General features: G+C 45.6%; 1 protein-coding gene across 1 annotated transcript in view; it reads right to left on the bottom strand.

Annotated features, from left to right (window-relative positions):
- KIAA1210 (KIAA1210 ortholog) overlaps positions 1-20,203 on the bottom strand; it is a 41,630-nt gene extending 21,427 nt beyond the window's left edge. Inside the window, exons 1-5 of the mRNA XM_039219827.1 lie at positions 20,143-20,203; positions 13,912-14,080; positions 9,201-9,318; positions 8,741-8,878; positions 3,006-3,158 (exon numbers count right to left, since the gene is read on the bottom strand). Of these exons, the coding sequence (XP_039075758.1) occupies positions 3,006-3,158; positions 8,741-8,878; positions 9,201-9,318; positions 13,912-14,080; positions 20,143-20,203 (639 nt within the window). The remainder of the gene's footprint in view (positions 1-3,005; positions 3,159-8,740; positions 8,879-9,200; positions 9,319-13,911; positions 14,081-20,142) is intronic.
- Between the last annotated feature and the right edge of the window lie 5,164 nt (positions 20,204-25,367).

Below are 25,367 nucleotides of genomic sequence, written 5' to 3'. Positions count from 1 at the left end.
ATATAGAAAATTATGTATCTATAAGTATATATATATAATATATATATATACACATCATCTGTGGTTAACTGATTTTCAACAAGGGTGTCAAGAACATTAAATGGAGGAAATAATAGTCTTTTCTTTTTCTTTTTTTTTTAATGTTTTATTTATTTCTAGGAGAGAGAGAGAGACAGCGTGAGCAGGGGAGGGTCAGAGAGAGAGGGAGTCACAGACTGGAACGAGCTCCAGGCTCTGAGCTGGCAGTCAGCACAGAGCCCGACGCGGGGCTCGAACCCACGAACCGCGAGATCATGACCTAAGCGAAAGTCAGGCGCTCAACCGACTAAGCCACCCAGGCGCCCCAATAATAGTCTTTTCAACAAATGGTTCTGGGACAACTGGATGGCCACATGCATGCCATGACAACACTGCATGTTAACTAACTTGAATTAAAAAAAAAAAAACAATAGGGGCGCCTGGGTGGCTCAGTCGGTTAAGCATCCGACTTCAGCTCAGGTCATGATCTCATGGTTCATGGTTTCAAGCCCTGTGCCGGGCTCTGTGCTGACGGCTAGCTCAGAGCCTGGAGCCTGCTTCAGATTATGTATCTCCCTCTCTCTCTGACCCTCCCCTGCTCATGTTGTCTCTCTCTCTCTCTCTCAGAAATAAATTTAAAAAATTAAAAAAAATTAAAAAAAGAATTAAGTTAGGCTCTATCTCACACCATATATAAAAATGAACTCAAAATGGATCAAAGACCTAAATATAAAACTCTTCAAAGAAAACATAGGGGTAAATCTTCACGATCTTAAATTGGGCAATGGCTTCTTAGATATGACACCAAACGCACAGTATGAAAAGAAAAAATATCAATAAATTTGACTTTCTCAAAATTAAAATATTTTTAAAAATTTTATTCTTCTGATAGAATTAGAAGACAACTCACAGAAGGGGCGGGGAATGTTTGCAGATCATATATCTGAAGAGGGTCTAGTAGCCAAAATATGTAAAGAACTCATAACTCAACAACAAAAAAACAAAAAATACAATTAAAAAATGGGCAAAGGACTTGAACAGGCATGTCTCCAAAGGAGGTATATAAATGGCCAATAAGCACAAGAAAAGATGCTTAACATTGTTAGTCACCAGGGAAAGGCAAATCAAAACCACAATGAGATACACTTCACAGCCACTAGAATGACTATTTTTTTAAAAATGGAAAATAACAGGGGTGCCTGGGTGGCTCAGTCAGCCAAGCGTCTGACTTCACCTCAGGTCATGATCTCATGGTTCATGAGTTTGAGCCCCGCGTCGGGCTCTGTGCTGACAGTTCAGAGCCCGGAGCCTGCTTCAGAGTCTGTGTCTCCCTCTCCCTCTCTATCCCTCCCCCGCTGATACTCTATTTCTCTGTGTGTGTCTCTCAAAAATAAATAAACATTAAAAATTTTTAAATAATGGAAAATAACAAATGTCAAACAGCATGTGGGGATACCAGAACCCTTATACATAGCTGGTGGGAATGTAAAGTGGTGTAGCTGCTGGGAAAAACAGTTCGGCGGCTCCTCAAAAGGTTAAATACAGAATTACCACATGATCCAGCAATTTCACCCCTAGGTATACACCCAAAAGAACTGAAAACGTGTTCAAACGCAAACTTGTATATGAACGCTCACAGCAGCACCATTCACGATCACCAATAGGTAGATGGGACCCAAATGCCCATCAGTGGGTGAAGAGTTAAACAAAACATGGTACGTCCATACAATGAACTATTATTCAGCCCCATATACAAAAGGCCATATATTGTGTGATTACATTTATATGAAGTATCCAGAATAGGCAAATCCAGAGGCAGAAAGCAGACTGGTGGTTGCCAGGGACTGAGAGGAAAGAGGAATGATGAATGACTGTTTAATAAGTATGATTTGGGGGAATCAGAACCATTCGGGACCTAGATAGTAGTAATGGGTGCAGAGCACTGTGAATTAATGCCACTGAATTGTATGCTTTAACATGATACATTTTTTAAAAAGTTTATTTATGTATTTTGAGAGGGGTGGAGGAAGGGGCAGAGAGAGAGTGAGAGAGACTGCCAAGCAGGCTCTGCGCTGTCAGCACAAAGCTTGTCACAGAGCTTGAACCCACGAACCATACGGTCATGACCTGAGCCGAAACCAAGAGCCAGACGCTTAACTGACTGAGCCACCCAGGTGCCCCTAACATGATAAATTTTATGTTACGTGTATTTGATCACAATAAAAATGTTATCTAATTCAATCCGTCCACCAATTCAGACTAATTTGTCTGATTTAGTGGTATTCTGCTGAAAATACTTATAGTCATAGTATAAATCCATTAGTCAGTGAGCACTCATAGCCACCTACTACCTGACTATGCTTTAATTTTGTTCCTAATTTGATTGGGGATTTTTTTGTTGTTGTTGAGACATTTAACTGAAGGCTGCTTCCCTCCATTGGATCTTTTAACATCAAAACCGTTTTGTGCTGACCGGTCAATCATCTTCATTATAAATTACCTTTCTGTTTTTAGTTCCCAAGGTTAATTGTTCTAAACCCTACTTCACTTTAAAAGTCCTAGGCCACTTGGGTGGCTCAGTGGGTTAAGTGTCTCATTCGATTTTGGCTCAGCTTATGATTTCATGGCTCGTTTGAGTCCCATATCGAGCTCTGCCTGACTAGGATTCTTTCTCTCCTTCTCTCTCTCTGCCCCTTCCCTTCTTGTACTCTCTCCCAAAATAAATAAATAGACATTAAAAAATATATATATATTTAAAAGTCTTTTCAAGTTCACTGACAACCAATTAAATTAACCACTCATTAGTGTGAGAATGGAAGTATTGAAATGGGTACAAGCTGCTAATTTTCCAATTGTTGACAGATATTACTTAATTGACAAACCTAGATGTATAAAATGTACTTACATGCCCTCTCATGTGTCAAATGATTTTTCATTTTTCCAACCTGTGCCCCACAATCAAGTCCTAGGATGGGGCTAACACTCACCTTCTTCAATGTCAAGATCTCCTCTGAAACCTCCTTTGGTGAGATCTTAGGTGACTCTTCATCAACGAAGATTTCTTCAAAGTCCTTACAGATTGTGTCAGATCGGATAAGAGGTGGGCTGATGCTGCTTTGGCGTGGGAACAGTGATGACCTCTGTTAAGGAGGAGAATAGAAGGAAAAGTTGAAACCTGTGTGCTTTCTTCCAAATTACTGTTCTCTTGTTGCTTAATGGCTGAAGAGCTAAGAACCCAAAGTGAAAAAACAAGCCAGGAAAAGAATCTCCCACCCCACTGTCTTCACTTCTTGTACCTATGCAAACCGAAGACCAATAGTTTTGGTTCACACTCTGGGTTGCTGCACACTTTTGCCAATCCCCAAACAAAGACAGAAACTTCAAATTGCTTGTTTGGTCAAAATGAAAATTCTGGGCTGCGGGGCTGGTTCAATATCCACAAATCAATCAACATGATACATCACATTAATAAAAGAAAGGATAAGAACCACCTGATCTTCTCAAGAGATGCAGAAAAATCATTTGACAAAATACAGCATTCTTTCTTGATTAAAAAAAAAAAAACCCTCAAGAAAGTAGGGATAGAAGGAACATACTTCAACACCATAAAGACCGCATATGAAAGACCCACAGCTAATATCATCCTCAATGGGGAAAAACTGAGAGCTTTTCCCCCAAGGTCACGAACATGACAGGGATGTCCACTCTCACCACTGCTGTTCAACATAGTGTTGAAAGCCCTAGCCTCAGCAATCAGACAACAAAAAGAAATAAAAGGCATTCAAATAAGCAAGGAAGAAGTCACACTTTCACTCTTCACAGACAACGTGATACTCTACATGGAAAACCCAAAAGACTACACCAAAACACTGCTAGAACTGGTACGTGAATTCGGCGGAGTCACAGGACATAAAGTCAATGTACAGAAACCTGTGGCATTTCTATACACCAATAATGAAGCAGCAGGACAAGAAATCAAGGAATCGATCCCATTTACAATTGCACCAAAACCCATAAAATACCTAGGAATAAACTTAACCAAAGAGGTAAAATATCTATATACTGAAAACTATAGAAAGCTTATGAAAGAAATTGAAGAAGACACAAAAAATGGAAAAACATTCCATGCTGATGGATTAGAAGAACAAATATTGTTAAAATGTCGATACTACCCAAAGTAATCTACATATTCAAATGTTTCTTTTTTTAATTTATTTCTAGGAGAGAGAGAGAGACAGCGTGAGCAGGGGAGGGTCAGAGAGAGAGGGAGTCACAGACTGGAACAGGCTCCAGGCTCTGAGCTGGCAGTCAGCACAGAGCCTGACGCGGGGCTCGAACCCACGAACCGCGAGATCATGACCTAAGCGAAAGTCGGATGCTTAACCGACTAAGCCACCCAGGCGCCCCTTGTAATCTACATATTCAATGCAATCACTATCAAAATAATGCCAGCATTCTTCACAGAGCTAGAACAAACAATTCGAAAATTTATATGGAACTTGAAAAGACCCTGAATAGCCAAAGTAATGTTTCAAAAGAAAACCAAAGCTGGAGGCATCACAATCCTGGATGTCAAGCTGTATTGTGAAGCTGTAATCATCAAGACAGTACTGTACTGGCACAAAAACAGACACGCAAACCAATGGAACAGAATAGGGAACCCAGAAATGGACCCACAAACATACGGCCAACTAATCTGTGACTAAGCAAGAAAGAATATCCAATGGAAAAAAGACAGTCTCTTTAGCAAATGGTGTTGGGAAAACTGGACAGCAACATGCAGAAGAATGAACCTGGGCCACTTTCTTACACAACACACAAAAAGAAATTCAAAATGGATGAAAGACCTAAATATGAGACAGGAAGCCATCAAAATCCTAGAGGAGAAAACAGGCAACAACTCCTTTCACCTCAGCCACAGCAACTTCTTACTCGACATGTCTCTGGAAGCCAAGGAAACAAAAGCAAAACTGAAATATTGGGACCTCATCAAGATAAAGAGCTTCTGCACAACAAAGGAAACAATCCACAAAACTAAAAGGCAACTGACGGAATGGGAGAAGATGTTTGCAAATGACATATCTGATAAAGGGTTAGTATCCAAAATCTATAAAGAACTTATCAAACTCAACACGCAAAAAACAAATAATCCAGTGAAGAAATGTGCAAAAGACATGAACAGACACATTTCCAAAGAAGACATCCAGATGGCCAACTGACACATGAAATGATGCTCAACATCACTCATCATCAGGGAAATAAAAATCAAAACCACAATGAGGTACCACCTCTCACCTGTCAGAATGGCTAAAATAAAAAAACTCAGGAAACAGTAGATGTTGGTGAGGATGTGGAGAAATGGGGATGCTGCTGGACTGCTGGGAGGAATGCAAACTGGTGCGGGAGGGGCCAAGATGGTGGAACAGCATCCAAGTTATTTTTGCATCTCTCATCCCCCTCTCATCTCATCTCCCATTCTGAAATACAGTCAAATCAACACTAAACCATCCTGCACACCTAGAAAACTGATTCGAAGATTAACACAACAATCTGCACAACCTGAACCAGAGATCTCAGTAGGTATGTGGTGCAGAGAGGTGAACTGGGGGAGAAAGCTGTGGAATGCAAACTGGGGCGGCCACTCTGGAGAACAGTATGGAGGTTCCTCAAAAAATTAAAACTAGAGCTGCCGTATGACCCAGCAATTGCACTACTAGGTATTTATCCAAAAACGCTGATCCAAAGGGGTTCATGCACTCCAATGTTTATAGCAGGACTATCAACAATAGCCAAATTATGGAAAGAGCCCAAATGTCTATCTACTGACAAATAGATAAAGAAGATGTGGTATATATATGCAATGGAATATTACTCAATCAAAAAGGCTGAAATACTGCCATTTGCAACAACATGGATAGAACTAGAGTGTTTTATGCTAAGCATAATAAGTCAGTCAGAGAAAGACAAATACCATATGATTTCACTCATTCGTGAAATTTATGAAACAAAACAGATGAACAGAGGGGAAGGGAAGGAAAAATAAGATAAGGAGAGAGAGGCAAACCATAAGAGACTCTTAAATACAGAGAACAAACTGAGGTTTACTGGAGGGGAGGTGGGTGGGGGGATGGGCTAAATGGGTGATGGGCATCAAGGGAGGCACTTGTTGGGATGAGCACTGGGTGTTATATGTAAGTGATAAGTCACTAAATTCTATCTCCTCCCCCCATAAAAAGAGTCAAACACTTAACCAACTGAGCCACCCAGGTGCCCCAACAATGCATGATTATTAATGAAGGTTTGGAAAGACTGAAATGTAAAGGGAAAAAACAAACCAATCCTGCAGGCACTGTAGCATTTTGACATATTTCATGTCATCTACCTTGTAAAAGTCCCGATCCAAAGAATCTTGTTTCGTTCTTAACTTTAATAATTATAAAATCTGGCATCTTGTTTTACTAAAAAAAAAAAATAATAAGAGCAGAATTCTGGTGTTCTCTCTCTACTGATGCTAACTATAAATCTTATTTGAGTCTCATCTTTGTTTTGATTTTGGCCCTATCTTTGGACGGCCAGTTCTTGCGGAGGTGCGTTTTGGGGTTAGGACCTAGGCTTGGCATCCAAACTAAAAGACTTGCTCTTATCATTCCAGGAATTGCCTGGATCAAATCTTGACTGTGTTGGTTGTTTATCTTAATCCTGTCAAGAATGATTTTTCTAGAATTCTTAGAAAATCTGCAGAACTAGCTCTGGTGAGAACAGCTTTACTAGTTTTCCTAAGGGGATAAAATGGACTGTTTGGGTTTTCCTTGGGCTTCAGCAGACTAACTTAGTCGATTCCAATCTGAAGCTCATGATACACTTGAATCTGAGGCACTGGTCCCTGCCATGGTCATTTTGATGTGAATCTGAATCCCTGATTTTATCTTTGACAAATACTGGCTAAGCATCTACAGTGTGTCATGCCCCAATCTAAGCATTAAGCCCATAACAATGAATAAAACAAAAGTTTTGCTGGTCACCGAGCTGACATGCTTCCTTCTGTCGTAAGCTCTGTTGCTGTTCAGGACAGATGGCCTTCAAACTCTCAAAGCCAAAGAAAAGGGGCCCCAATGAGGATTTTTCCAAGGTTCTGCCACTGGAGTACTCCTGGCCAGTGTCTAAGGTGCCTCCTTACTACAGGTGCTACTGGGGGCTCTTGAGAAGAACCTCAGAGATTCACCATCTGAGTCCAATTCTAATAATAATAACTACAATAATGACCGCTAACTTTTATGGAGGTCTTTATGCTGCTTTAATATTTGTTATTTCCTTCCTTTTGTTAGCTTTGGGTTTACTTTGTGCTTCTCTTTCCAGTTCCTTCAGGTGGTGAGTTAGGTTATTGATCTGAGGTCTTTCTCCCTGACAGGGAGGGAGTGCTCTCTATAGATAGATTTCATTTGAACCTTACAACACTTCCTTGAAGCATCTGCTCTTGTGGTCCCCGTTTTACAGAGGGGGAAAACCGGGTCTGAGAGATGACATGACTGGCCCTAATTCTCACGGTGGCACAGCAGGCACTTGAAAGCTCTGCTTGCCTTTATAGCCTATGTTCTTAACCGCTGTGCACGCCTATCTCCTAACCGTAAGCGGCCGGAAAGAGATGTCTCATACTCAAGTTCAAGGCGTCTAAGGGCAACAACCGGAAGAGATGGTGTGCCTCCTTCCTCATGAAGGGCTACAAAGGGAGAGGCCGGCCCATGAGCAGTAAGAGAAACTGCTTTGCTGCCCCAGTTTCTTAAATGACCGAATTCAGTTTGATTCCACAAGAAGATGCTAATAATCTTGCTATTACATCATCTTATTGATTTGTCCTCAAAGAGACCATGAAATGTCTTGGAGAATAATCTAGGCACCCATGTTCCTAATACTTCTGATAAGACAGCAGGTGAAAACCTGGCAGGGGATAAACACTGGTTAGGTCTTGGTATTTCCAGCAGATCTGTACACTGGGAGCTCATCTCCCACAGTCTCCCAGTTGATCTAAATGTCACTTAATCCATCAGGAATCCTGCCCCTTCAAGGGACCCAGCCATCGGCCAACTCCATGGTTGCCCAGCTTCTATGCAGCACTGGGTGTCAGGAACCTCTACTTAATGCTATCAACCACCCTGTCATTTAGGGTTGTCACCTTGGCACCTAAGGGAAGTTTCCCATGAGGAGGTCCAACTGGTGGTTGATGGCTCAGGTTCTGTTGATACCCCCATCCTGCCTTCAGCCCTGTTTCCCAGAAGAGGGACTAAGAAAGTAGGCCAAAGATGTGAGGAGTGGGCCCACACCAGCCATTTAAGCAAACTTGCTTTTGGGTCATTGTGGCTTTCCTTACCCCCTTCATTGTGAGACGAAATGCCTCTAGAATCTTTATCTTTAATTTCCACCACCACTCCCGCCCTGTCCAAATCCTCTTTTTAGAGAAATGGCGTGTCTCTGTTATCAGAATCTCTCTGTTGTTGGGTCCGAGAGAAGAGGTGTCCAGGAAACAGATTTCCCCTTTCTGAATATGAGTGATAACCCTGTGGCACTTTGTCACACATAGAGTAAAACCTTGCTTTGCGAGCATAATTCGTTTTGGCCGAGCCATCAGCCCAAGATCACAGAGCCAGTACGTAGCAGAGCGAGAATTTAAGCATAGGTCTGTCTGTTTGACTTGGCTGCCAGCCTCTGAACAATTTCACTCTGTTACCTCAGTGGTCTTGTATTCCTCAGCCCAAATTGCACTTCTGGGTACATATGGGAGCATAGTTCCAAACACAATTCCAGAAACAGCTCCATGCCGACTGTGAGTCCTGGTTCTAGGCAGAGTTCTGGAAACATAAGATCTCTGTAGAAGAAAGAAAAAATACAGCGGTTGGAATGCCTGCATATTAAAGAGTGGAACGTGACTATAATATACTTTAAGCATTCTTGAGGTGTGTCAAGAGAAGTGAATTTGGTAATGCCAGATAACGCTGTGGGCTGGGCACAAGGTAAGCACATCACATATTTGCACATTCTCCGTTCTTTACAATAGCTCTGAGGGGTAGAATCAGCTGAGAAGCAAGGCCAGATTCCCCCACCTCCCCTCCTTGTTTCTCGGCAGAGTAGGAGTAGGGAATGGAAGAGGAGCAGTCTAATCAGGCACTGAGGCTTGAGTTCACTGTTACCTGCAGAGGTCTGCCTCTCGGGAGCTCTGGAGACGGGTAGATTTTATGTTCAGGCTCAGGATCCAAAATGAAGATGCTGTCATGGGACAGGGCTTTGCTCCCCATGTTGCTCTTGACCCTGAATAGGAAGAAAAGGGTCTTGTAAAAGCAAGGGCCATGGGAAGTGAAGATATGGATATATCCATAATACGACATATCATAGACATCTCGGAAAGAGGGCAAGGAAGGATGCACATGTGCTGGCATAGAAAGTGTTCCACAAGATAGTAAGTGAAAAAATAAAGAAGAGGAGGGTCCCATTTAATAGATATGCCTATATCACATACCTATATAGTTTATGATCATAGAAAAAAGTTGGAGGAGATCCACCAAAGATTTTGATTTTTTGAATTAGCAACACATATCTTTTTTACATAACAGTTTTGAGATATGGTTTACATACCACACAACTCACGCATTTAACGTGTACAGTTCAATAGTGGCAGCCCTGTGGAATGGCAGAAAAGACCTTGAGCCTTGTTGTTATTTTTAAAAAATGTTTACTTATTTATTTTGAGAGAGAGAGAGAGAGAGGGAAAGAGAAAATCTCAAGCAGGCCCCATGCTGAGTGTGAAGCCCGATGGACATGGGGCTCGATCCCAGGAGCCGTGAGATCGTGACGTGAGCCAGAATCAAGAGTCAGATACTCAACCGACCGAGCCACCCAGCCGACCCTGAGTCTTGCTGTTATTAAAACGAGAGTTATAAAAGATCTTTCACACCCAAATTTCTCTCTAGTGTTTTTGTTTTGATTTAAAATATCAACTATCTGCCCAGATACTGGAGACACCCCATGGTCACCCCCAGATTGCTAAACCCAGAAAGAAATACCTTCTGTTTGGGAATTAAGCCAGCTTGATGGCAATTAAGTGCTAAGACAAATCAGAGAAAAGTTAGAAACAAATGGAAGGCTAAAGGCACAAAAGACGCTTTTTGGAATGTGGGAATATATTTTGCCTTTTAAAACTTTCAACCAAAGACATCACAAGAAAAGAAAACTACAGACTAATATCTCTTAGGAATAGAGATGTAAAACTCTTCACTAAAATACTAGTAGTCTGAACCCAACAACATAAAGAATTATACACTATTACCAAGTAGAACTTGTAAGAAATGGAAAGTTATCTTAATATGTGAAAATCAATTAATGCAATACACCGTATCGATAGAATAAAAATGAAAACCTGTGGTCATTTCAGTAGATATGGCAAAAGCATTTATAAAATCCAAATACATAATAAATGCACTTATGATAAATACATTCAACCCTGACAGAGGACAGCTGTGAGAATCTCTCAGCTAATGTCACACTTAATGATGAAAGACTGAATACTTTCTCCCTCAGATCCGGAAGAAGACAAAGATGTCTGCTCTTGCCCCTTCTTTGTTGTTCTTGTTGTTAAAGTTTATTCATTGATTCCTTTATTTATTTAGAGAAAGAGAGAGAGAGAGAGAGAGTTGGGGGGGGCAGAGAGAGAGGGAGAGAGAGAATCCCAAGCAGGCTCTGCACTGTCAGCATGGAGCCCAATGTGGGCTTGCTTAAGATTCTATCTCTCTCTCTCAAATATATATATATATATATATAAACAACAACACTCAAATAATAGCAAGTGTTGGCAAGGTTGTGGAGAAATTGGAACCCCTACACCGTCTGGTGGTTCCTCAGAGATTTAAACATCAAAGTACCATGTGACTCAGGAAATGCACACTCCTAAGTATATACCCAACAGAAATAAAAACATATAGTCAGCCAAAAACGTGTACACAAGTGTTTATAGCAGCATTCTTCATGAGAGCCAAAGGGTGGAAACAACCCAAATATCTGTCAACTGAGGAACCGATAAAATGTGGCATATCCATGCATTGGAATGCTATTCAGCAGTACAAGGGAATCAAGTATTGGATTCGTGCCACAACATGGGTGACCCTGGGACACACGCTAAGGGAAACAAGCCAGTCACAAGAGGTCACATACTGCATGATACCATTTATAGGAAGTGTCCAGAATAAGCAAACTGATAGAGACAGGAAGTAGATAACTGGTCGCCTAGGGCTGGAGTGGGGATCAGGAGGAATGGGGACTGATTGCTTATGGGTACAGGGTTTCTTTTAGGGAGGGGTGGAAATTTTTTTAATTAGATAAAATAATTTTTTGAAATGTCATATACTTTTTTTGCACTTACTACAAAACATTTACTATAATACGTGTAAGATGGCACTTTAAAAAACAATCTTTAGGGGCGCCTGGGTGGCTCAGTTGGTTGAGCGTCCGACTTCGGCTCAGGTCATGGTCTCGCAGCTCGTAGGATCGAGCCCCGCATCGGGCTCTGTGCTGACAGCTCAGAGCCTGGAACCTGCTTCGGATTCTGTGTCTCCCTCTCTCTCTCTGCCTCTCCCCCACTCGTACTCTGTCTCTCTCTCTTTCTCTAAAATAAAAACAAAACATTAAAAAAAACAATATTTAAATGGTAACTAGATTCGCAACTCAGGCACTGTGAGACCAGCACCCACGCCATCACTGCCATCACTGTGAGCCTGACCGTGGGACGCACACGTGGGTATATTTGATCACGACACACTCCGAGGACAATCGGGTGTTACAGGGATCAGAGGGACACCACACTGAAGTGGCTCGTGGGCCAGCAAGAGGAGAGGAGGCAGATGCCTTCGTACCACCCACTTCATTACAAAACTCTGCCACCTGGGCAGCCCTTGTGGGGAAGGGAACATGCCCTGTGCTATTAAAATGGCAGTCCCGCTGACAATTAACATGACTCCAGATAAATGCTTACTGACTACATAGGACTGGTGCGGCATTGAGATAACTGTCTCCACACACTTGCATTCATGGTTTCTCTGTGACCTGCCAGCTCAAATCAGCCTCGGGAACCAGTATGGTGTCCGTGACTACCCTTCCTCCCCTGCTTTGTGCAGAGAAACTGCAAGGGAATCTTGGGCCATGGGTGGGCTCAGAAATTGTCATTTCCAGGCGGGGCATCAGCCAGGTGCGGCTGTTGAACTGGCTCTCTAGCACCAACCCCCCCCCCACGCCCCCCCCACCCCCGATCAAAGAATTATAGTAGCTAACCACGGCCATGTTTATTAGAAACCAGACCTCTGGTCCGCTGAACAGAGCAGATGCTTACTGATCTGCTTCCCAGAGGGGGAAAAAAAAAAAATCCAAAACTCCAAACAAAATCTTGGCCTTAATTAGAGGCAATAAAGCACATGACATCAGTAGCTGTTAAAAAAAACAAATGGGGGCCTGGGATTTGTCCATTTTATCAGATACGGCGTGACACAGTCTCAGAAACAGACACTGGCCCTATTGTATCAGCCTGGGGACGGCAGGCTGTTAAGTTTTTGCTCTATTGACAGCTTCAATGGATGGAAAAGGCTGATCTTTCTTCCTAACTCCTGGGTGATATTCTCCAGCGTTTCTCTCCTCACGTGTTAAGCAAGAGACTGGGGTCACACTTCCTACGTTATACTCTTAATTATTATGCTCCCTGCCCAAAAAAAAGGGGAGAGGGACCTATTTCAGGTCCTTAGAACTTCAGTGGAGTGGGCCTTTGCCAATTTGCAGAGACACCGTAGAGTAACCCCAAACTCCCCTCTCACCCCACACCCCCGCCACCCTCTGGTTTCTAGAAGGGCTAGTCTTAGCCTCACTTAGAGCTATAAGGCAATGGTCTATAATGCTATGATCTGTGAGCTATGAAACAAGCCCATCTGCCCCAAACCACCAGCCCCACTAGCAAAGCTGTCTGAAATTCCTCACGTTCAATGCCCTCATGAAGGTCTTTCTAGCCTTAAAGGGATGGGTAACAGCACAGCTCTGTGAGGAGTCCAGATAGGTCTGGAGGGTTTGGGTTTTTTTTGTTTTTTTTGTTTTTTGCTTATTTATTTATTTTGAGAGATAAAGAGAAAAGGGTGGGGGAGGGTCAGAGAGGGAGGGAGAGAAATAGGATCCCAAGCAGGCTCTGGCTCTGCGTTGCCAGCGCAGAGCCTGATGCGGGGCTCCAACCCACGAATCGTGAGGACAGGACCTGAGCTGGAGTCAAGAGCTGGACGCTTAACCAACTGAGCCCCCCAGGCGCTCTGAGTCTGGAGTTTTAAGGCCACAGGAACAGGCCTGAGTGGAACTCCCCAGAGGGGGATCCCATTGATCCCAGGACAGCTGGGAGGGGAGGCGGTTCAGATGCGGAAGTGGGGGCGTCACAGATGAAAAGGTGATGAGCGGTGGCTGAGAAAGTCTTCCGCAATCTGTGACCGCAGTTAGAGCACCCCCCCCAGTCTCCCGGGATGGAGGGAGCAATGGATTTGGGTTCCTTGCTTGCCTGCTTGTTTCTTTGTTCGTTTTTACAGCAACACAGTGATTTCATGAGTGCACTCCCTGAGATTTTAACCACGCCTTAGAGATGTAGCTCCGCCCACCGGCCAATCACAGATCCGCAGCCCGGGAAACGTTGTCCTGGTCTACCCGTACCCGGTGCTCTTGGGGTAGGGGGTGTGCCTGAGCCGACCTACCGAGCCGCAACCCGGGGCAGCCAGCATACACCTGAACACGGAGGGAGGGGGCCCGGGGAGGGGCCCGCCCCCGCCCCCAACATGGCTGCGTTGGCCATTGGCCGTGGCCTCAGCTCCCTTCCCCCCGCCCCTTCCAGCTTACCTAGACTCAGCTGGCTGACCTTCCTGAACTGGCTTCAGGGCAGAGATGTGAATGTTGCAGCTGGACAGGCTTGGTTTTAGCTTCCTCCCTTCCTGGGGATCCTCAGGCCCTTTTTTCTTCTTCTTGCCAAAAAAGCTCCTGAAGGCCCTAAATTTGGATTTCTTCTTTCCTGGAAGGCAGGAAGGCAAGTCAGGCAGAGTGTGACGGTGTGGGGGAAGAACAGGGGAGGAAACAGGGTCTGTGACAGGAACAAGGACTGGGGTCCCAGGTGCCCCGCAGATCTCGGCCCTCACCCTCAGTGCCCCCCCCCCCATTCCGGGCACCATTCACTTGGCCTGTTCTCTTGCTCACAGCTCAGGATAAGGAAGCATCTGAGTCTCTGGGGAGCACAGAAGCTCAGGCCCCAGCTAGCGGTCGTTGGGCAGGCGCACCTCGCCGGGCATCAGCCCGCCTCTCCATCTCAACCACCAGCACACACCTCTTCACTGCCTAAGACGTTCATTCGTACGCAGCAATTCTGAGCCAATCATGATAATAATAATAAGCACTGGGCGTCCTGTGACTTCACCCTAGTGGCTGGAATCATGGCAATCCAGTTGGGGAGTCAGGCTTCCGCATGTGAAAAAAACACTTCAAAGGAGCCCCCCTGGAGTCCCTGGCGGGGGGGGGGGGGCTGGTTCTGCCCTAGCTTGTGTGTGAAAGGGTGCAGCCCCATGGGGTGAGCGCCCCTCTAGGGCGGTGCAGTCCGGGGGGCGGTCCTCAAGGGGGTGGGCTGTGAACTAGGAGGAGGGCTGGGAATTGGGAAGAAAGGGCCGCCGGGGAGAGGAGCTGCCTGTGCAAAAGGCATGACAGGATCAGCTACCAAAGCGTTTTGCAAGGAGTGTGTGTGTGCGTGTGTACGTGCGTGTGTACCTGTGTGTGTGCGTGCATGTGTTACGTGCATTGTGTGGGTTCTTCAATTACTGCCAGTTTGTTTGCATTATCGACAGGGCTACTGCCTTCCGCACACGCAAATAATTGAAAGTTTGCTGGGTCTACAATAACTATCAGGGCAGCCGCGAGGAATGGGAGCTTTAGATGCTCCTACGGCTCTATTTAGGCTCTTGTTAGTTTCCTAAGAAGCATATGAGTCTTTATTGAGGCTCAGGGGAAGACGGGCAAGGGCAGGCGAGTCCGTGCTGCAATCTTCAGGGGGAAGGAATCAGCTCTTACTACTTTCACATGCAATCATTCACCAGCTTAGCTGTCTTATCCCAGTTCGGGACAATCTGGTGTCCGGAAAGCCTATCACTAGCATAGCAATGCTGGGCTGGCAGGAAAGGGCCTGGGCAAGGGGTGGGGCTGGGGGAGGGGTCAATGGGGCCTCCATTAGAAAGGCTTAGTGGTGTAATGGAAAGTACCACCCAAGAGCCAGAACACTCTGGAATCCTCGGCTTGGCTCAGCTATCAATTAGCTCTGTGACTTCACATAAGTCATTCAGCCTCTCTGGAACTCAACAGGGAAAAGAAGGGGTCACACTAATCAGCATGTGTTCAGAGGGCTGCTGTATGTCTATTGCATGAGAAAGGGCTCTGCGCTCCAGTTGTTCTGGGAAATGCTGGGTTAGATGAGGTTTAGGGCTCCGCTTTCCAACAAGACTTTTCTGGAACTTCAACGTGCCTGTGTGTACGGGGAAGCTCAAAGATACTGGGCAACAGCATTGTCTCCCAAGTGCAAAGAAGCAGCATGTCAGGCAAAATACACTTTGGGAAATGCTGAGCTAGGGTTCCTTCTAGCTCTGAAATCCTATGGCCTATGTGCATACTGATTACTCCTAAGCCCACCTATTAGAAAGGTTTCTAAACTTCAAGGCGTGCCTTAAGTCCAGTGTCCCACCAATCACGACGATTAACCCTTCTCTCTGCACACCTAAAACTTGACAGTTGGCTCTCCAAGTTTTACATCTGAATGCTCTCTCATCTACTCATCCATCCATCCATCCATCCATCCATCCACCCACCCATCCATCCATCCAGCAAATATTTAATACCAAACACTCACTACGCTTTGGGTATCAATGAGAAAGGAATGAGATATAGTTCTGTGTCATAGCTACCGTCCCCCATATCAAGGCTGAAGGCTGGCCCTCTTTAGCATCTTCTTGAGCAACCAGTGCACCACAAGGCATGCCGTAGCACCCAAGGGACAATTGAGTCCATTGAGGGGTGCAAAGTACCAGTACAGCTTGTCACTTCCCTTAAACTGAGATCACCGAGCAGAGTCATCCTTAAGCATCCTGTAATTTAAACACTGGCCCTTGCCGGGGTTGATATAAATTGTAAAGAATGTAGGTAAAGAGCTTCGCATAGGATCTGGCATGTCGCCAGTGCTAATAAATATGAGCTAGTGCTAGGGAATCAATAATTACTTGTTTCTTTTTTTAAAAAAGTTTCTTTTTACGTAATGATCACTCAGTAGTGAACTGTATGATATGCATGATTAGAAGTTGACGCCAGCATGGGATTTGGCAGTATGCAAGACTATAGGACTGTTCGCTTGATGATCAGTGCTTAAGTAATTGCAATTTAGGATAGCTCCGGCAATTTCTCATCTAGCAGGATGTACCTAAATAGGGTCACGGCTGGGACAGCCTTGGCAAATCTACCTAAAAATTCCTTCTGTATAGTTTTCCGGAAACAATTAAACTAATTTCTATAATAAATTACTTAATAACTATTAAGTAATGAATTCTTTTCGATGTTGCTTGGCCTCATTGAACGTTCAATGCGAGGGTGCTGAAGAGCATACCATACAGAGGATGCTGGCTCGAAAATGATCAATAGCTTGTCCTCTGGCCTCCTCTCTTAATCTCCCCACCCCCATATGTTTTCTAAAATCTATCCAATAGTGAAATTTGTATGTAAAATCCTTATTACTACATTACATGAATTCCTATAATCAGTTCTTTGCTGGAAAAGGTTTACCAACTGGATCTGGGGGCCGGGAGGGCGGGGAATGCCCTTATCTGTGGCATCTGCCCATTGCTCTGCTATAAATACTCACACTGCGGTCAAGGGGAAGCACCACACACCATCTGGGAAGAGATGTGCACAGTCTCCCGAGCCAGAGTGAGCCGGCCCCAACTGGCTAAATAATTGCTGCCCAGTGAGGGCAGACAGGCCAGTGTCCCCTCCAAGTGGGAAGGAGCACACCACTATCCTTTCAGCCTTTGCAGGCGCTGCCCTTTATCACTCAGAAGGGATAAGATTAATTGATTCTTGCCCGGCGGTCTCCTTCTGGCCTTTCTGAAAGAGGAACAACCTTATGCTCAGAGTATTTAGAAACATGGTGAATTTTGCCCCTCTCGCTTCAAAATCCCAGAATAGAAGGGAAGAGAGCAAACCTGCTTTTCATAAGCCAGCAAAGACAGGAGGAATCGGCGGCTGGTAGCTCCACTTGTGCCACAATCTAGAAACACTTAATAATTGAATAAAAACACTTCTATAAAGCCTTCAGGCTACCAAACTGAATGTACCAGGCACAATCATTGTATGGGTGGACGAAACGATGTACTAACACATTTTTGTGCCCCTATATTAGCGTGTCTAGTGACTTTAGAACTATAACTGGTGCTAGAATTTAATTATGCATGTGTTTCAATCTCTCCCCAGTTTTCCATTTTTGCCAGGCAAAAACGACAACTTATTTTCCCATGACGATCCAAAACACCTTAAGTAATGTGCGTCTCTTTTCAACCACGGGTACTAGAGAGAAAATAATGTTTCCATTCCTCCCTGTGGGGTAGCTCTGAGTAAGGGCGGTGGTAGAGCTTTGTTGGTAGAGCTGGGGGGGGGGGGGCACCAAGAGATGCTAACTGCCATGCATGGGGGGGGGTGGCTCACTGACCTAGAGCAGGGACTTGGAAGCTGGACACGGCCTTACAAAGCAACCCATTGCCACACATCCAATACCCCCTGCAAGACCAAGTCTTCAGCCTGTTTGGGCTTAGGAAACCTCCCCATCCCCCACCACATCAGATCCCATGTATGGAGATGAGCCCTGGGAAACAGATAGAAACCCAGAAACTGTCCACGTGCTATGTTTTTTTGCAACCCTATGAAATCTGAGACAGTGGCCCTATATCTAAGTGCATAAATTGGCCTTTCGAGCCCTGCACAGGCTCATTTTCAAAAGCTGCTGAAGCACAAAGGGTAGATAGACCCAGGCAGCAGGTAGAGGTCAAAACTTGCATTTGTATCCAGCAATGTTTCCACAGGGCCCCCTACAGTGGGTAGCTCATGCCCCCACAGGGCCCACCAGTGGTGGTCAGTGAGCTGCCGGCCAACAGCTGTCTGCACTTCTCCCAGAACAAAGCCGTCGATGTCCCTGTCCGAGCCCAAGGACCATGGATTCCCAAAGAGCCAGCAGCTTTCAACATCGTCAGCCAGTGTGTCACATGCCAGAAAACAGCCCACGGAAGGCAGTTTTGCTGCCCCCCAGAGAGGAAAATACCATTAACTTCAATGAAGAAACCATTGCTTCCGAGTTATAGATTTCCTTATCCACCACGCACACAGGCAGCCCATCTGGGCTGAACTTAATGGGCTTTAAAAATGCATCGCAGGGCACCTGGGTGGCTCAGTTGATTAAGCATCCGACTTCGGCTCAGGTCTTGATCTCACGGTTTGTGGGTTCAGAACTGTGCTCACAGCTCAGAGCCTGGAGCCTATTTCGGATTCCGTGTCTCCCTCTCTCTCTGCCCCCCCCCCTTGCACTCTGTCTCTCTTCCTCTCTCTTAAAAATAAAAATAAGGGGTGCCTGGGTGGTTCAGTCAGTTGAGCGTCCGATTTCGGCTCAGGTCATCATCCCACAGTTTGTGAGTTCAAGCCCCACGTCGGACTCTGTGCTGACAGCTTCAGATTCTGTGTCTCCCTCTCTCTCTGATCTTCCCCTGCTCATGCTCTGTCTCTCTCTCTCTCTCTCTCTCAAAAATAACTAAACGTTAAATAAATAAATAAATAAATAAATAAATAAATAAATAAATAAATAATGCATCGCACAGTGGTGACCTTGTTCTCTTGCATTGCTGCCTAGAAAGAAAACATTTGTAACTAGCCTTTCTTTCCATCAACCTCCACACAGCCATGTCATTCTCTGGCTAGCAATGACCAGTTCTAAAAAACATACCCAAATGTTCGGTCGTTTAAACAATAAAATCTTGGGAACAGAGAAAAGGTAATTCCTTACCTCCAGTCCTCATCAAGATGAACCACACTGCCACCTTCTTCGGTAGGCATGCGTCTAACTCATATCCAAAGAGATAGGTCAGTTGGTTTGGTCGTTGGGGCTGTCTTGGTGAAGAAGCCTATCAATCATTTATTTATCCATTCATCGATCGAATATTTGGGGGTATCTAATTACTCTCTCTGAGACCCGCCACTAAACAACAGTGACACAGAAACGAAGACCCCACTCCAAGTCATCCGTGAAATCAGGCCCCCGAGAAAGCCACAACTGGGCTCCGTTCTGTTCTTCCAGACCAAGCCTTCCACATTCCACAACTACTAAAAACACTCAACAAAAATTGAAAAACAACCCAATGAACTGTTACATTTAGTTCTGTCTTTAGATTCAATGTCTGATGGTTCCTTTGTGTGTTGGTGGGGGGGTGTCAGTGAAGCTCATCATTTAGTGACCTTTGCCTCCTTTACGTGATATTCACCCATGGTCACGTATCACTCGTAGGTGGCCCCACAGTTTAGGGAATGGATGTACATCCTAGTAAGTTTTAAAAAAAGAAGTTTTGTAAATGGAGTCCTATTCAATAGAAGCCTGTGGTGGCATCTTTTGTCTGTATTCTCTTCTTTACTCCTCAAATTACAAATTTATCTGTTGGTTAAATCTGGAATACTATCTACAGTAAAACTTCAGTTGAATCTCTCAGATCATGGTTGGCTCCGATTTTTTTTTTTTCCTGATTAAGCAGAAATATTTCTCCTGCCTTAGTAAGTAGAATCCGGGAACTATCCCCACAGAGGATTGCAGGACCTCAGACAAGCCTTCTGATACCAGAGCTGGACACGAAAGAGAAGAGGTAAAAAGGCTGCAAAGCAAATGGGAACTGAGTCTAATGTTATCAGAAATTTGATATGAACTTGTTTGCCTGTGACTTGATTTTTTTCCCCCTAGGGTGAGTTCAACACAGTAAAGAAAGCTAGTTCTAGTTAGCAAGATTTTACTGGGCTACTTACCCTCATCACTGGCCTCCAGAACTTCCAGGCTTCCAGAAGCTTCACTTAGGGATTCGGCCATAATAGGATCACTAAAGTAAAATATTGAGTGAAAAAGCAAAGGATCATCACCTGCTATCCAGTGTGTGACACACTCATTTTACCTTATCCCTTATCCCTCAGTTAGATCCTTAAACCATTCAAAGAAAGAGCCCATTCTGTCCTGCCCTCCACCCATAACCCCCCCGTTACATCTCCAGAAGTAGAGAGGGATGCCCATAGGCTCTGAGGTTAAGGTGAACCTGAGAGGTCATCAGCAACACCGAGGCCTTAGAAAGCAAAAGCTTCCAAACCACGGTGAGGGCTGTTAGGGCCCTGGTGTCAAGATGGCTTCAGACCCTCTCACTGAGAAGTCCTATGATTTCCCATGGCGTGCGTTTTCTCTCACTGCAATGAGTAATAAATCGAACTCGTTCAACGACAGGTGTGTTCCTGTCGGGCTTTGGCTGAAAGGTAGTGACTGTGTTCAAGTCACTCAAACTCTATGAGCCAATATCACAATTCTGCCCGAAGACGACTTAATCCCAAGCCCATACAATGCTCACTAATTATCACACACACACACACACACACACACACACACACACAGGTTCCCCCTGGAGATATGGGAGGAGCGACGGTGAAGAAATTCAGAGTCCCCTCAGATATTCCGAGCGAGGACGCAAGAATTCCTCAGGCCAGGAGCAATTCAGATCATGGGTGAGTTCCTGGGCCCTCTTAATAAACATGGCAGGCGCCCCCCCCCCCCGCCCCTCCACTAAGGAAGGCATTTAGACACTGGGGAAATAAATTATCTCCAGGCTTTGGAGAAGTCTGTGGAAAAAAGGAGCCTGTTTTCCAAACTACCGGGCCACAGTAGGCTAGGATTGTGCTTAACCCAACACTGTTGGGGTAGAAAAAAAGCACCAACAGCAAAAGAGAAAAAATACAAAAGCCAAGAGAGAATAAAGAAAGAGGGCATCTTGGCAGCATCTGAATCCCTTAGAGCACTGATAGAATCACTCGATTTATCTAACTCCTGAGTTGAAGCTGTGTCCGGTTCTTTCTGGTGTATTTTCCTAAGCAAATCCCACGGGTTTGAAGACAGCACCGCCATCAGCTGAACTGTCTCCCTGTCCAAACACACCCATCCACCAACCACAGCAAAACACACATGGCTCCTCTTGATTTGAAATTCTCTTCCCTGGGACGCCTGGGTGGCTCAGCCGGTCAAGCATCCGACTTCGGCTCAGGGCAGGATCTCGCAGTTCATGGGTTTGAGCCCCATGTAGGGGGCTCTGCTGTCAGCATGTGGAGCTCACTTCGGATCTTCTGTCCCCCCTCTCTCTTTGCCCCTGCCCTGCTTGAGCTCTCTCTCTCCCTCTCAAAAATAAACATTAAAAAAGTTTTTTTAAAGAAATTCTCTTCCCCTCACCACCCATTTCTCTACCTCTCTTTAAACCAAAACTTAAAAGAGTTAACTCATCTATATTTACTATGCTTACGTCTTCACTCCTTGTCCTCCTGGGTCCTCTCTTCTCAGGCTTCCAACCCGATCTGCTTTCAAACCACTCTACCAAAAACTACTCGGGCTAAATGCAACCATCAGTTGCAACATTGGACACTCCTACTTTTTGTATAATGTTATCGCTTCGCCTTTCTGAACATCGCACTCCCCAAATTTTCCTCCTACCTCATTGGCTGTCCTCAATCTCCTTTGCTGGATCTTTTTCCTCTCCCCCAAGCTCTTGTCCTTGGCCCTCTTTATCTACAATCATTCCCTAGACCAGTGCCATTAAATAGAAACACTAACGTGAGCCACAATTGCAAGCCACAGATGGGCTTTTTAAAAATATTTATTTATTTGGCGAGAGCTAAAGCGGGGAAGGGGCAGAGAGAGGGGGACAGAGGATTCAAAGAGGGCTCTGTGCTGACAGCAGACAGCCTGATGTGGGGCTCGAAATCATGACCTGAGCCAAAGTCGGACGCTCAACCAACTGAGCCACCCAGGTGCCCCCCACCACATCTGTAACGTCCCAACTTCCAGGAGCCACATTGAAGTTTTGACTCAATAGAACCCAAACACTATCATATTTTATTTAACTCAATAGAGCCAGAATATTAGCAGCTCCACATGTAATTGTTATAAAACTAATGTCAATCGGATGTTTTACGTTCTTTCTTTTTCATGCAAAGTCTGAAATGTGGCTTGCATTTGATATGTACAGCACATCTCAATTCGAGCTGGCCAATTTCAGGTGCTCAAGGGTCACATGTGACTAGTGGCTACCATCTCCTAAGTGATCTCGTTCCGAGTTGAAGTACCATCTACTGGACTCCAAAGTTTCTACCTCTAGACCGGATGTCTTCCCTGCACTCCATATTCTCATAACCAACTGCCTAGCGAACGTCTCCAACCTTTCACTCCTACTCACTCCTCTCCCACCCGTTTTCCCCATCTCAGAAAATGCCACTAACCAAATGCACAGACTGAAATCTAGAAGCCCCTGATTCCTCTTTCCGTCGTATGCCACATCTGATCTGACAGTGAATCCTGTGAGTCCCTCTATGTATTTCTGTAATCCAACCATTTCTTGCCTCGGCTGAACCGCCGTTAGCTTGTTGCCGCGTTACTGCAATGACCCAACGGGTCTCCCTCCGTCCATTTTTGCCTTCTTATTCTCCACACAGTGGCCACATTGGCCACATCAGCCCCCTGCTCAACCTCCCCCCACCCCAGGGGCTTGCCATCACACTCAGAGCAAATTCCCAGCTCCTTACCCTGGGCCTCATGGGATGTGGCCCCACCCCCAGGCCCCCCGGGACCATCGATTCTGGCTCCCTCCGTCTCACTCCCTCTGCTGCGACCTCACTAGCCTGCTTGCGGATCCCCCAACACACCCAGCCCCTTTCAGTCTCAGGATCTTTGCACCTGCTGCGCCCTTTGCCTGGAGGGCTCTATCCCCACAGGTTGCACGGTTGACTCCTTTGTAGCATTCAGGCTAGCTCAACCATCACCTCCCAGAGAGGACCCCCATGACCCTCCTGGTTAGAGCCTCCTGTCTCTCTCCATCACATGACCCTTTATTAACATCTTTATAGCACTCAGTGCCGCCTGAAATTATATTCTGTATTACTTGTTTCTTGTCTGTCTTCTCTACTGGGATGTAAATTCCATAAGGTCAGGGACCTTGTTTATTTTGTTCTTCAGAGTCTCCCAGCCCCTAGAACGGTACGTAGCACACAGCAAGGCACTCAAGAAAGGTTTGTTAAATGAATGCCTACATTCAATAACAGAAGGGGAAGTAATGCAAGAGCCATCTTTGTGGGTCAGAAATTTCCTTTTTTTTTTTAACTTTTATTTGTTTTTGAGAAAGAGAGAGTGTGCATGCAGGTGGGGGAGGGGCAGAGAGAGGGGAGGACAGAGGATCCAAAGTGGGCTCCATGCCAACAGCAGAGAGCCCAGTACAGGGCTCAAACTCACCAACCATAGGATCATGACCTGAGCTGAAGTCGGATGCTTAACTGACTGAGCCACTCAGGCACCCCTGTGGCCGGAAGTTTCTTACAAGCAGAGGCATCTGTAGGTGACAGAGGAACGTTGGTCCTGGGAGAGGCACCTCCTTGTCTCCCAGCTTCGTCCTTCCCTCTTAGCAAGGTGGGCCCCGCTCCTAGGTTATTCACCTACGCAGATCCAAGCACGCTTGGGCCCCTCTCGTTCTCGGTGTAGAGAATCCACTCCTAGGGGTCCCGGCCACGAGAACCCTGGGTATGGAGCCCCACTCAGTTGGGCCAGGCTTTGATCCTCACAAAGGAAGCTTCAGGAAAAGATACACTGCCTCCTTCTCCTTACAGCCTCCACCACTGGCTGTACATTATGAACCAGAGCTTTGCCTTCCAAATATCTCCTCATGGAAACACCCCTGTATTTCTCTCACGTGTCTCATTATGGCTAATATAAATCTGAAGTGAATGTGTTCCTTAGTTATACCAGGGCTCTTTAAGAGTGGCCTTTTGGGGGCCCCTAGGTGGCTATTGGTTAAGCATCTGACTTCGGCTCAGGTCATGATCTCGCTGTGCATGAGTTGGAGCCCCGCAGCAGGCTCTGTGCTGACAGTTGGGAGCCTGGAGCCTGCTTCCGATTCTGTGTCTCCCTCTCTCTCTGCCCCTTCCCTGCTCTCTCTCTCTCTCTCTCTCTCTTTCTCTGTCTCTCTCTCTCTCAAAAACAAAATAACCATTTAAAAAATATATATGCATAAAAGAGTGGCCTCTGGTTTATACCTTAACTTACGATATTTATCAAAAACTGCCACCTCATTGGTATTTCAAAAAAGTCACAATGTTTGCTCTCAGATAACACCCTGATCGTGAGCCTCCCCTGTTTAAACTAGTTCATCGACTTCCTGCCGCCCGCAGGAAGAAAGCCAAGTTCTTGACGCTCAAGGCCCTCCGCAATCTGGCGTCCCCTGCCCCCTTCCGTTGTCCCAGAAGTCCACCCCCGCTCACACCCTGCCGTCCAGCATCCCCAGTCCTTCCCCAACCACGCCACGTCCTCTCACACCCTGTGCTCTGCACAGGCCACTTGCCCTAGAACACCAGTTCCTGACACCGGGGGCACCGAAGGTGCCCACTGCATGCCCTCCTGGATGAATGAACACAGGAGCGGGGAGTGAGGGGTGGCTGCAGGGACGAATAGGAAATCGGTGGCAAAAGGGGCGTCCTTTTTCAAACACATGGGGACAATATGAGACACGCTTTCCATAAAACATCCCCTGTGTGCAGAATCCATGAAGGAGCCGGCATGCTGAGTGAGGAAAGAGGAAATAATGTAAGTTTTTACCCAGTATATGAGAGGCTCTCAGAACCCCTTCCGAGGAGCATAAAGTTACGTAATAACGGTCATTGGGAAGCCTGGCCCTGCGGAGATATAGAGCTTCATTATCGGTCGTCATCAAAATGCTGAGGCCTCAGAGCTGACTTTCGCTTCTCAGACTGTCTGATTTAAGGGCTGAACAGGGGCTCTAGGCGGGGGGGGGGGGGGGGGGGGGGGGAGGGAGATGAGCAACAAGGGAATAAGGCCTGTCTTCCAAGGTTGTTGAATTTTTATTTTTAAAAAATTTTTATTAAAAATTTTTAAATGTTTATTTATCATTGAGAGACAGCATGATCATGGGAAGGGCAGAGAGGGGCGGGGGGTGGGGGGGAGG

This window comes from Hyaena hyaena, unplaced genomic scaffold (assembly GCF_003009895.1).
Source record: "Hyaena hyaena isolate Hyena2069 unplaced genomic scaffold, ASM300989v1 scaffold_840, whole genome shotgun sequence".
In the NCBI taxonomy this organism is placed as follows: Eukaryota; Metazoa; Chordata; class Mammalia; order Carnivora; family Hyaenidae; genus Hyaena; species Hyaena hyaena.
Note: the sequence above shows the minus strand (reverse complement) of the source record. Positions and strands in the feature narration are given on the sequence as shown.